The 13,295-nt window shown below is 41.5% G+C and overlaps 1 protein-coding gene across 27 annotated transcripts in view; it reads left to right on the top strand.

The window, feature by feature from the left end:
• LIMCH1 (LIM and calponin homology domains 1) overlaps nt 1-13,295 on the top strand; it is a 314,999-nt gene that overhangs the window by 255,650 nt on the left and 46,054 nt on the right. For all 27 annotated transcript variants that reach the window (XM_023638170.2, XM_023638167.2, XM_023638168.2 and 24 more), the window contains 4 exons: nt 1,686-1,812; nt 3,350-3,507; nt 3,715-4,123; nt 7,254-7,472. In XM_023638170.2, coding sequence (XP_023493938.1) covers nt 1,686-1,812; nt 3,350-3,507; nt 3,715-4,123; nt 7,254-7,472 — 913 coding nt within the window. The remainder of the gene's footprint in view (nt 1-1,685; nt 1,813-3,349; nt 3,508-3,714; nt 4,124-7,253; nt 7,473-13,295) is intronic.

Here is a 13,295-nt window from a genome sequence, read left to right as displayed (position 1 = left end):
AAATAAGTGAAAAAATTGTGGTCCTTCCTCCCTTTTGAGCACTACAGTTTATCTTTTTGGAAGGCACGGCTGCTACCATCAACGCTATGCACTGAGTATGTTGAGGCAGCTCCATACAATGGTGTGTCATATCCATGCTAACAGAAGCCTCAGATAAAAGTCCTTCCATATAGTCAGCTTATTAGAGTACTTGAGGAAGGCAGATTTCAATTACAGTCTTCAGTTTTAGTCTCTTAGCTCAGACTTAAATTGTCCAACATCTAGAGAGAGGGAAGAGGCGCCCACACATCCGTGCAAATTCATTTTGATTGGATTGAAATGAAGGTGGGTAGCCATTGCTTTGGGCCTGTCTTCCCCTTCCAGAGAGCTGCCTGCTAAGGAACCCACTGGCACCCAACGATGCTACCGCTGTTCATTGTCTGGCCATGGGGATAACTATTTTGGACATCACTGAGGATGTCTGGAATTAGTTGGTGTCTAAGTGCATGGCTTTTCTTTTTCTTTGTGTTAAGCTGGCTTCAAAAATGGACTATCACAGTCTTCTGCTCTTAGAGGTTAGCAGTGAACTTTAAAGAGCCCTCCATTTCTTGATTTTTGGACTATAGCACCCACTTGATCCCAGAGCTCATCATTTCTTTGAGAGAAAAAAAGGGAGGATTTTGCTTTGGTTTTTATTTATGTTTTCATCTTGCCACTTCAGCTTTTACTGTAACAAAGGTCTCTGTAAACATCATAGAAAAGGCCCTATGGTCTTGCCCAATATTTAATAAGTTCCTATAGAATATATCAATTATATGTACAGTCTAAGGGTTTAAAAATTGTTTTCCCTATCCTTTTTCTTTTAAAAGAGTAAATTCAGAGGTATCCTGACAAAAATAAAGTAAAATGATTGTAAGAATATTAGGATACAAAGTATATACTGATATATATATATATATATATATATATATATATATATATATATATATATAATTCCTTACTCTTACTATAAAATACCTTTTGTTGATTCCAAGATACTATCAATGCGCTATCAATTCACAGACAGTTTTACGGGAAGTAGAAATAACCACATCAAATATATGCATCCCTAATACATAGCTGTTGGCTACATCCAAAATTCAGAAAATACACTGTGAAAAGGTGGGTGTCTTAAACTTCAGGCTGTATGATATTTTTTCGAAAATGGAGGAATTGCCTCAGTTAATGTAGAAAGCATTTAAGCCAGTCCTTTCCACAAAGGAGCATTTACTGTAATAAAATTTCACTTCACGGAGCACCTCCCTCCCTCCCCACAAATCCACCCCAAGTTATGCCTTTTCATTTTCCTATTTTCTAATACATTTACAAATGAAAGGAGCCCAGAGCTTCAAATACCTTTTTCTAGCTCTTCTTTAAACATATTCTGGCACCTACCTATAAAATTATATTGACCTGATGCAGTACCACTGAAGACAAAGATGGTCGCATTTTGGCTTTTGCGGGAAAAGAAGAGGTGGGGGTGCTAGCATGCCCGCCGCGCCTGAGGGATGGGGCCCACTGGGAATCATGCTGCTGTCTGAAGCTGCTGAGAAGGGCCGTTTTCCAAACGCAGTAGCGCCCCCACGCGGCAGAACGCCCCAGAAGACGCAGAGGCAAGACAGGTGCTGATCCCGGGCCATTTATGTCTCTGCTCTTTCCACACTCAGGAGCACGAGTATGTTTGACATGCGGTGTGAGGAGGAGGCCGCGGTGCAGCCGCACAGCAGGGCCCGCCAGGAGCAGCTGCAGCTGATAAATAACCAGCTGCGGGAAGAGGACGACAAATGGCAAGATGTGAGTGCTGGGCAAGGCTGCGGGCAGCGGGGAGGCTGCCCAGCACAATGGGTTAGAGGCCGTTTGGAGCAGAAAATCAGGTGGGGTGGGTAGACTTGGAGGAGAAATCTATGCAGGTGAAGGGAGCCCTTAGAGGATTTCAAACAGTGACTCAGTAAATGTGGGAAATTAAAGGAGGTTTAATAGCAACATGAAGGGTGAGGAGTGAATGATGCAGACATGTAATTGGCAAGTACCCTTGCTAGAAGGCTGGCCACAAAGGAGAGGGGAGTGGGAGAGAGACAGCTGGCATGGGTTGTAGAATTGAAGATGCACTGTCTTTTGAGATTATATGTTTGAAATTGATAATGATGATGACAATGATAATTGCCAACATTGAAAGTGTACCAATCCCAGAAACTATTCTAAGTGCTTTGCATGGAATTCATTTAATACTCTTAGTAACTCAGTGAACTAGCAACTGTTATCATCCTCAGTTCCAACGATGAGTCCCAGAACAGCTAAGTAACTTAGCCGAAGCCACACAACCAGTGAGTGAGAGAGCCAGGATTAGAACTAGGGAAGGAAAGCTCAGGGCCTGAGGAGGGCCTTAAGATTGTTCGTGTGCTGAAAGCAGAGAGCCAGGGCAGGAGAAGAGCTTGAAGATGGGGAGGCGAGGGGGAGAGTGCATCATTGCATTAAATTCTCACAAGGCGCTCTGAGATAGCTGTCACAAACTTGACTCTCCCATTAGGCAAAAAAGTTAACTTCTCCAAGGTTGAGAAAATGTGGTAATAACTATGTCTACAACATATTGAGCACCTATGTGTGCCTGGCACCTTGTATGCACTATCCCATTCAATCCTCACAACAGGCTTGTAAGAGTCATTATTATCGTCCTTATTTTACAGATGAGGAAACTGAGGTACAGAAAGGCTAAGAAACGTGCCTGAGATTCCAAAGTGTGGTAGAGATGGAGCTAGGATTATTTGCCGTAGCTGCCATCCTGCCCATCTGACCTGAATTGTAACTCTTTGTCTTTGTGCTGTAACTGCCTGTAGGATTTGTGGGGAGGCTGTTTTAAGGATCAAATGAATTCATCCATATGGAATCGTCGGTTCTGTATGACCCCAAAGCCAATTTTTTTCTGCCTTTGCTTCCTTCTCTGAGGAAATCGTGTAGGTCTGTGGTTAATTCCTACCATTCTGTTGTCAGCAGGTTCCTTCACAATGCAGAGGTCATAAATAGCGAGACATGAAGTTTCTTACAATACCCTGTGAGGCAATACTTTAAAATTTGTAACCTGGAATATGATTGCAAATTTCACATTGCCATGTTTAAGTAAATGTGCTGCCCTTCTGTGGGTAATGTAGATATATCTGAAGGTTTCCCGCCTTGTGAGGCATTCCTGTTCCAGCCAGGCGTGCATCAGATTGTGTGGGAATGCCCTCGCCTATGCCTGGCTTCTAGGCAGTGCTAACTAAACTCTGAGGAGTAGACATAGAGTTACGTGCAAACCTGAATAAGCATGTTCTAGCTCCCTTTCCCACCCCTACAGGACCTGGCTCGTTGGAAGAGCCGTAGAAGAAGTGCTTCTCAGGACTTAATCAAGAAAGAGGAAGAAAGGAAAAAAATGGAGAAATTACTGGCTGGCGAGGATGGGACAAGGGAACGAAGGAAAAGCATCAAAACCTACAGAGAAATTGTTCAAGAAAAGTGGGTTCTTTCTGTTGTTGTTTAACGTATGATATTATCTAGATGTGCTTTTTCTAACAGTTGTTGGCTATTTCAAAGGCTCTGACACCAATATTATACACTCCCCGTGCTGTCCCTTCAGCTCTATCTGGGTTCCTACGCAGGTCTTCTTTGCAGTTTTTGTGACTGTTGGCTTTGTTCTTGCTTCCCCCCATGCCCATCCTGTAGAGAGCGGAGAGAGAGGGAGTTGCATGAGGCGTATAAGAACGCACGGTCCCAGGAGGAGGCTGAGGGGATCCTTCAGCAGTACATCGAGAGGTTCACCATCAGTGAGGCTGTTCTTGAACGCTTGGAGATGCCAAAAATTCTGGAAAGAAGCCATTCAACAGAGCCAAACTTATCCTCCTTCGTGGACGACCCCAACCCCATGAAATACCTGCGGCAACAGTCACTGCCTCCACCTAAATTCACTGCCACTGTGGAAACCACCATCACTCGTCCCAGCGTTCTGGATACCAGCATGTCAGCAGGCAGTGGGTCTCCAAGCAAAACTGTAACTCCCAAAGCAGTGCCTATGCTGACGCCCAAGCCTTACTCCCAGCCCAAAAACTCTCAAGAGGTTCTGAAGACCTTTAAGGTACGCCGAGTTCCTTAAGAGTAGAACCAAAATTGAACTCCAGGTAGTCAATGGAAAGAAGCAGCTTGACTCAAGAAAATGCAATTATTTCTGTCAAATGAAAGCAAAATGTGTTAACATTTACAATTGAGAAGTTTGTGTGTCTCAGGACACTTGGTTTGCAAATGGTTAAAGGGTCACGTTCCCCTCAATTCCTGTTGTTAATTCTGATGGACTCCAATGAGATTGATAGTCGAGTCACCTCCATGAGCAAAGTCTATTTTCTAGTTTGACATGATGGCATGGTCTCTCTATAGTAGTGGTAACAAACTCTAATTTAGTAATACCCTATGTATCTACAGCTATCTGGAGGTATTGCCAACTCCTCAAAACAAAATTTTAATTGTCTTTGGTTTAAATAGAAGTATACACAGCTGTCTCTCTTTTAGGAAGAAAAGGACATTATATCCAAAAAGATGCTACAATTGATGAAAAAATAATGCAAGGAACACATGGAAACATGAGAGGGACTTGGTCCTCAGATGAAACAGATTTTTAAAATATTTTTAAGTGGAAAAAAACCAGATTTTTTTCTTTTTTACCAATGAATGTGTAAAATAATGTTCCAGAACCAAAGAACCTATAACAACCAAACATCTTTTCACTTTCTCAAATTCTAGTATTTTCCCTCATGTCGTGAGGAAGCTCTTTATCCCTTGTCTTAAGCTCTATTGACTTACAAAGAAAAATCAGTTCTCGTTGTCCCTGCACACCACATGGGTTCCTAATGGAAGACAGAGGTGGAATTCCTCACTGGGAGACAGGGACATGAGACTGAAAAGAAAGTTTGCTTAATTAAACTAACTGAGCAATGTGATGTATCTTCCTGTTGAATTTCAGAGGGAACCAAACCACACTTTCTGACTTTTGCTTAAATAACTCTGAATATAGCTTAAAAATCTGTGCCTTAGGCTTTGGTAGAACAAAAGGAAAATGTCCTGGCTGTCTCATCTGGGTTCAATTTGAGATGTTTGCCCTTGAAAGGCGGGGGCTGTGTCTTAGTTGTTCACAGCTTCCTCCTGAGAGCCTGACATGGGTGCCCAGGACATGGTAAGCACTCAGCAAGTGTTTACTGAATAAATACATGAATTTTCCCTGAGAAGATGAGCTACTCATCATGCAGGCTCACCCACACACAGATACGCATGTGCCCAAGCAAGCTCAGAACCCACCTAAGTACCACGGCAGCCTTCCTTCACCTGGAGCCCACTGCAATGAACTGTCTGTGACAGTCCATCAAGGAAGGTTTGATGTTGAGGTGGCCCAGAGCGGGGGTAGGGAAATACATTTCTTTAGCTTGGTATCCAAGGCATCTGATCAGATAATCCAGATGTCCACTTCCCCTCCTTTATATAAATAGTGCCATGGGATCATTTAAACAGTAGAAGTAGGATAGAAAACTTCATAGCAAGACTTTGCCCCTGAGAAAACGAGTCCCTTGCCATTGTGGCAAGATGGTGTAGAGGCCTCAGGAAGAGCATTCATGGAGGGGTGGATTGAGGAACCTCAGTAGACGTCCTTTTAGAGCTGGGGCTCACTCCTGACCACAATGAGCCCTTGACTCATCACAGGCCTTGATGGCTGTCAGCCCTATTCACAGCTGCACCACTGAGTGGGTGGACCCACTTGTGCTCGAAGATAATATGTAAATGGGACAGTTGTTACCAGATAAATGCTAGGACAGAAGATAAGGGTGTGTGTGTGTGTGTGTGTGTGTGTGTTTTTGTGGGGAGGTGGGTAGGGCATGGAGGCAGGGCATAGACTCAGTTTCCCATTGCAGCAGAATTAAGAGTAAAAAAAGATCAAGTGAAATAGTTTAAGGAGGTGTTTTTCAAACTGAGAGTTGCCAACCGTTGCTAGCTTATAAAATCAATTTAGTGGTTTGGAATCAGCATTTTTTTAAAAAAAAAATGAAGTAGAATAGACTATAGTAACAAAAAACAGACTGGTGCATCACAGATAATAAAGCAAGATATTATTTTGTGAAACTCCTGTTTCAGTTATATTTATTTGTGTGCTCAGTTGTGATTTGTTTCTTTCTTATGGATCACAGACAACAGAGCAAGCCGCTGGCTTAAGGCAAATAAACTATAACTAATATCTGGCCTTCCATTATTCCTTTTGGAAGATTTTAGAAGGCCTAGAAACAGTAACAGCTAATATTTTTGTACTTAAAATGTACCAGGTACTGTTCTAAACTGTACATCTATTAATCCATAAAGTGGCTGTAATAGCACTCTCAGGGAGAGACCATTGTTATAAATTTTGCAGATGAGGAAACAGGTTGAAGATTACGTGGCTATTAAGTGGTAGAGCCAGGACTCAGTCTTAGGCCGTCCAACTGCTGGGCTTCCTCTCATAAGCATTCTCCACTTTGCCTCGAACTTCAAGACAGAGGTGCTAGATGCCTTTCAATAAGCCAGACCGCCCACTCTCTCTGCTTCTCCTTTCTTGCTTCACTGGTTTCCCTAGATATGGGTGCAAAACAAAAAATATTTTAATGTGCATTGGACTTTTTTGTTGAAAACACTTGGATTGTAAAGTTAACTAGAAAGAGGGATTTACTATAACATAGCATGGCATCAGGTTTCCTGCCCTCCATGATAGCATCAAAAAAAGTACCCATTGCCGCCTACCACCACAGGATAACCTGTGAAATATTCCCCATCCGAGGGGGGTTCCACCTAATTTATATGTTAACCAGAAAAAAATCCTGAAGATTGTGGAATAGCAATCAGAACTTAAATGAAAAATTACTGGAACCCAAACATGTGGCATGTATTTATACGTAAGATTCCCTGATTGGCCAGACTTTAAAATAGAAGCACACCCTAAGTAAGACGAACATGAAATGTAATCTTAAGTGAAGTGGCTTTAGATGAGAAGGCCAACGACCTTTCAAAGAGGCCCTGAAAGGTGGCATTTATAGGAGCCCTAATTTCTAAAACCAATCGAAGTGTATGAGAGACCTTATTCTTTGTTGGACTCTGATTATTAAATGCTAATGTTTTAAGGTGATTCTGAATGTGTTATTTTCTTATAGTCTTTCATTGGGGAATAGCATGTGTTTTGTTCTTTCTGGTTTTTATAGGTAGATGGGAAATTCAACATGAATGGAGAAATGGTTCATGGCGATGAGGAGGAGAAGGAAAGAGAGTGTCCCACAGTGGAGCTGGCCCCCTCGTTAACCAAATCCCAGATGTTTGAAGGTGTGGCCAAAGTGCATGGGTCCCCCGTGGAGCTGAAACAAGACAGCAATAGCATCGAGATCAACATAAAGAAGCCAAATTCTGTTCCCCAAGAACTGATGGTAAGAACCAAACTTTTTTTCCTCTTTGGGATAATTCCATTGTGAAAGAATCTGTTTTAAAACGTAAGTAGGTCTTGGTGGCAATCGTTTCTTTTTATGTGGGTGTGTCAGCTTGCAAGGGCTGCCACAACAAAGTACCACAAACTGAGTGGCTTAAACAGAAATTAATTGTCCTGCAGCCCTGCTGTCTAGAAGTCCAAAATCAAGGTGTGTGCAGGGTTGGTTCCTTCTGTTGGCTCTGAGCCTTCCATGCCTCTCTGCCAACTTCCGGTGGTTGCTAGCAATCTTTGGGGTTCCTTAGCTTGTAGCTGAATCACCCTGATCTCTGCCTTCACTTCACCTGGTGCTGTCCCTGGGTGCTTGTCTGTATCAAAATCTCTCCTTTTTATAAGGACACCAGTCATACAGATTAGGGGTCCGCTCCACTCCAGTATGACCTCATCTTAACTCATTAGCTCTGCAACAATCCTATTTCCAAATAAGGTCACATTCTGAGTTACTGGGAGTTACCACTTCAACATATGAATTTGGGGTAGAGGGACACAATTCAACCCTCACAGTGGGTGTAATAAAAGGAACAATATAAATTATAAATAAGAAAAACTTTTCTTGTCTTCACATTATTGATGTCTAGTGTTATAGAAAAATAAACCTCTAAAATAGCTTTTTTTCTGTTTGTTCAGGACTCATCAGACTTTTTGATACAATTTGAAAATAACTGATGCTCTTAGAACCTGACTTTCTGTCCTTGACCATATGTAGGAAAGGGTATCTTTCTTACTAGTTAAAAAAACCAAAAACGTTTAGAATCAAACTGATTTTTAATTAGCTTAGCCCTCCCTCTTAAATTCAGAGTAATTGGAAACACTATTGAATGGCCAAGCTGAAAAATGTAGGGTAATTTAAGAACAGCAAAAAAAGGAACACTCAAAATAATAACATTATATTTGCCACCTTGGAGCATAAAACGTCATCAGGATCCAGATGACGCTTTCTTAGGTCTCACACCAGAAAGCCTCATGCTGGTTTTGCTGATCAAACCCAAACTTTCACTATCACAGGTGCAGCCCAGTTTTTGAGTTGCAAGCTGGACTCTGTTCAACCTCATTTGTCCTCACCAGAGGCTGATTTCTGCCATTTTAATTTATAGTGTTTGGGTTGGAATTTTAAAGGATGGAGAGAACTGTCAAGATTTTACCCTGAATCCCTAGAGAGGTTTGAAAGACTTGTCTCCCAGCTCCAGGGCTGTTAGATGACGCAGCTAGCGAAACCCACCCAGTGGGCTAGATATTCTTGTTCTTATCTCTGGGATTTGTCTTTTGAAGAATAAAATGTTTTCTCAGAGGAGCTGAGAGGACATAATTCTTCCCCACAGTGCTCAAGCCCTATGAAAGAGATTCAAATTGGAATAGACCAGAATAACTTCCTCGCCATGGTAACACGTTTCCTGGTCTCCAGGAGCAAAGATCCAGGCAAATGCTGTGTCTGTCAGCCTGGAATTTAACTTCACTTTTTATTTGTATAAATGTTACAGGCTCTGCAGAGTTCTTACAGATTCTCGTGAGGTGGAATGTTGAGGTCTGCGTGCGAACTTTACTGGTAGAGTCAATATTAACTTATGCTCTTAAATTTAAATTAGAAGTTACCCAAATTAATTAGACATTACAGTAGTGGAATTGCTTTTCTGGGACAGTTAGTAATTCTGTTCTTATTTCCCTTTTGCCACACTTAATGATGAACATTTTCTATAAGTTCCCTTCATAAATAACCTTTCCATTCCTCAGTTTGGTTACTCTGTCTATCAGGTCACAGGCCCTTTGCACATACTGTTGAGCACGGTTCTTTCTCACTGTACTGTGGAAAAACAACAGTGTGGGTGCCATGCTTGTCCCACGACACTGGCCACATAACAGAGGTGCACAGGGCTAACTCAGTCCCAGTGGATTCATTATAAGAACAAATCCTGAGGGCTCTGCTATCAGGCACACATCTGTTCTCTACCTCTCACCAGTTCTGCCCTCTGAACATCTTGTTGTTAGAATTTGTGGGAAATCCTGCCTTTGGCTGAATAGATTTTATTCCTGCAGAAGTTAAAGGAATAAATGAAGAGACCAGATGGTATAAGGCCTAAACCTCCTAAACCAACTATTTAATCGCTCGTATTCTAAGCTTTTAACCCTTTGGAGGAAAAAGCTTTACCCATCCTGCATGGAGACCTATTGTGTTAAGTACAGGACTCCTAAAACAGAAGAAAAGGGGTTTTTGCTTGTTTTTTAGAGCAGTAAAACCTCCCTTAAAAATATACTCATTCTTGGGGCTGGCCCAGTGGCACAGTGGTTAAGTTTGTGCACTCTGCTTTGGTGGCCCAGGGTTCACAGGTTTGGATCCCAGGTGCAGACCTATGCACCATTCATCAAGCCATGCTGTGGTGTCATCCCCTATACAAAATAGAGGAAGATTGGCACTGATGTTAGCTCAGGGCTAATCTTCCTCAGCAAAAAGAGGATGATTGGCAATGGATGTTAGCTCAGGGCCAATCTTCCTCACCAAAAAAAATATATATATGTGTATATTTTTCCAGGCCTTTTCCACCTAACAGTAGTTGTACTGCTAAACTCCCTAAAGGCAAAGAGAAGATAGATTGAAAGATTGCACATTGATTACATATCCCCAAAAGTATCTTGTTTTAAGAGAAGCAAAATTAGATGATCTGAAAGAAATCACATTATTTCAGAAGTTTATACAGTGTAACAAGGAAACCCCCAAACAAAAGGTGGCCTTGTGGACTTTCTTCTCAGAAACCAGCCTGATCCCGGGCATCCTCAAGACGCAGATCCAAACTCATGGAAAAGCCTGGGACCCTCTTCCTCTGTGTCTCTCTTCCTCGGAAACACTGCCTAGTTTGGAGTAATTTCTAGTTTAGTAAACCCTAGTGGTTCGAATAGATCATAGCCTTTATTTACCCTGTCTAGGACTTTAGGCTCTTGAATTAATTACGGCAGGGGCTATTACATGATTTTCTGGGTAGATAACTACCTGTGTGTGTCTCTTAGACCATAAGCCAAGTTGTTAGCTGTTCTGCACAAAATTTTGGCTCATTTACTAAAACACTCTTCATACTCGCTTACAACTTATGACACCAAAAGTTTTCCATTCAGAATGTTACCCCAAGAGTCATTTTAAAAGGATCTCTTCTCCAATAAACCTGCTCCTCGTTTTACTTCCTTCTCCACATTCCAAGAAAAGCATTTCTTGACTGTGTGCCAGCCAGTTTATTCCTATTGAAACGGTGGAATTAATTGGTCATGACAAAATACGGCGACCAGCTTAAAACGGGGCTGTGCTTCAGAGCCTTCCAGGGCCTGAGACCGGCCGCGACCTGATTTGCTGTTTCTAATTCATTTGCCCCATTCTGTGGGGTGGTCAAAGGAATAGTGTTCTTCTTGTTAAATAGTGTCTTTCTTCTAAAAACTGCATTCCCAACAGATACACTCTTTACAGAGGAGTAGCCTCACCCACCACTAAAATGTCACAGCTCCTGCAGGGCGAGCTGGAACTGTTAAAGGGCACAGCAGCGGTGGGCAGGAGCATTAACTTAGACTGTGAGGCAGGGCAGCATGGAAGGGTGGCCGCAAGACTCCAGGGGGAACGGGGCGAGGTTAGAGGGGCAGCCTCTTGGCCCGGCACAACCACTTTTGTGTGACATTATGTCGTCTCTTTAGTTTCCTTCTACCTCACCTTTCTCATTTGAAACTCTTGGGACTGTGGACTTTAGAAATAGATCCTAAATTAGATTAGACTTGGTTTTTTTTTTTTTTTTATTGAGTTATTGATAGGTTACAATCTTGTGAAATTTCAGTTGTACATTAATGTTTGTCAGTCATGTTGTAGGTGCACCACTTCACCCTTTGTACCCACCCACCACCCCACCTTTCCCCTGGTATCCACTAAACTGTTCTTGGTCCATAGTTTTAAATTCCTCATATGAGTGGAGTCATACACAGATTATCTTTCTCTCGCTGGCTTATTTCACTTAACATAATTCTCTCAGGGTCCATCCATGTTATTGCAAATGGAATGATTTTGTTCTGTTTTGCAGCTGAGTAGTATTCCATTGTATATATGTACCACATCTTCTTTATCCATTCGTCTGTTGATGGGCACTTGGGTTGCTTCCACGTCTTGGCTATTGTAAACAGTGCTGCAATAAACATTGGGGTGCACAGGACTTTTGGGATTGCTGACTTCGGGCTCTTTGGATAAATACCCAGTAGTGGGATGGCTGGATCGTATGGTAGTTCTATTTTTAGTTTTTTGAGGAATCTCCATACTGTTTTCCATAGTGGCTGCACCAGTTTGCATTCCCAGCAGCAGTGTATGAGGGTTCCTTTTTCTCCACAACCTCTCCAACATTTGTTGCTATTAGTTTTAGATATTTTTGTCATTCTAACAGGTGTAAGGTGATATCTTAGCATAGTTTTGATTTGCATTTCCCTGATGATCAGCGATGATGAGCATCTTTTCATGTGCCTATTGGCCATCAGTATATCTTCTTTGGAGAAATGTCTGTTCATGTCTCCTGCCCATTTTTTGATTGGGTTGTTTGATGTTTTGTGGTTGAGTTGCGAGAGTTCTTTGTATATTAAGGATATTAAGCCTTTGTCAGATATATAACTTGCAAATATTTTTTCCCAGTTAGTGGGTTGTTTTTTTGTTTCAATCCTGTTTTCATTTGCCTTGAAGAAGCTCTTTAATCTGATGAGGTCCCATTTGTTTATTCTTTCTATTGTTTCCCTTCTCTGAGAAGGCATGGTGTCCGAAAAGATCCTTTTAATACTGATGTCAAAGAGTGTACTGCCTACGTTTTCTTCCAGAAGCCTTATGGTTTCAGGTCTCACCTTTAGGTCTTTGATCCATTTTGAGTTTATTTTGGTGAATGGTGAAAAAGAATGGTCAATTTTCATTCTTTTACATGTGGCTTTCCAGTTTTCCCAGCACCATTTGTTGAAAAGACTTTCTTTTCTCCATTGTATGCCCTCAGCTCCTTTGTCAAAGATAAGCTGTCCATAGATGTGTGGTTTTATTTCTGGGCTTTCAATTCTGTTCCATTGATCTGTGCACCTGTTTTTGTACCAGTACCATGCTGTTTTGATTACTGTAGCTTTGTAGTATGTTTTGAAGTCGGGGATTGTGATGCCTCCCGTTTTGTTCTTTTTTCTCAGGATTGCTTTAGAAATTCGGAGTCTTTTGTTGCCCCATATGAATTTTAGGATTCTTTGTTCTAATTCTGTAAAGAATGTCATTGGGATTCTGATTGGGATGGCGTTGAATCTGTAGATTGCTTTAGGTAGAATGGACATTTTAACTATGTTTATTCTTCCAATCCATGTACATGGAATGTCTTTCCATCTCCTTATGTCGTCATCCAATTCTCTCAGAAAGGCCTTGTAATTTTCATTATATAGGTCCTTCACTTCCTTAGTTAAATTTACCCCAAGGTATTTTATTCTTTTTGTTGCAATTGTGAATGGTATTGTATTCTTGAGTTCTTTTTCTGTTGGTTCATTACTGGAGTATAGAAATGCTACTGATTTATGCAAATTGATTTTATACCCTGCAACTTTGCTGTAGTTGTTGATTACTTCTAACAGTTTTCCAATGGATTCTTTGGGGTTTTCTATATATAAGATCATGTTGTCTGCAAACAGCGAGAGTTTCACTTCTTCCCTCACTATTTGGATTCCTTTTATTCCTTTTTCTTGCCTGATTGCTCTGGCCAGGACCTCCAGTACTATGTTAAATAAGAGTGGTGATAGAGGGCAT

The sequence above is a fragment of the Equus caballus genome, chromosome 3 (assembly GCF_041296265.1).
Source record: "Equus caballus isolate H_3958 breed thoroughbred chromosome 3, TB-T2T, whole genome shotgun sequence".
Lineage (NCBI taxonomy): Eukaryota > Metazoa > Chordata > Mammalia > Perissodactyla > Equidae > Equus > Equus caballus.
Note: the sequence above shows the minus strand (reverse complement) of the source record. Positions and strands in the feature narration are given on the sequence as shown.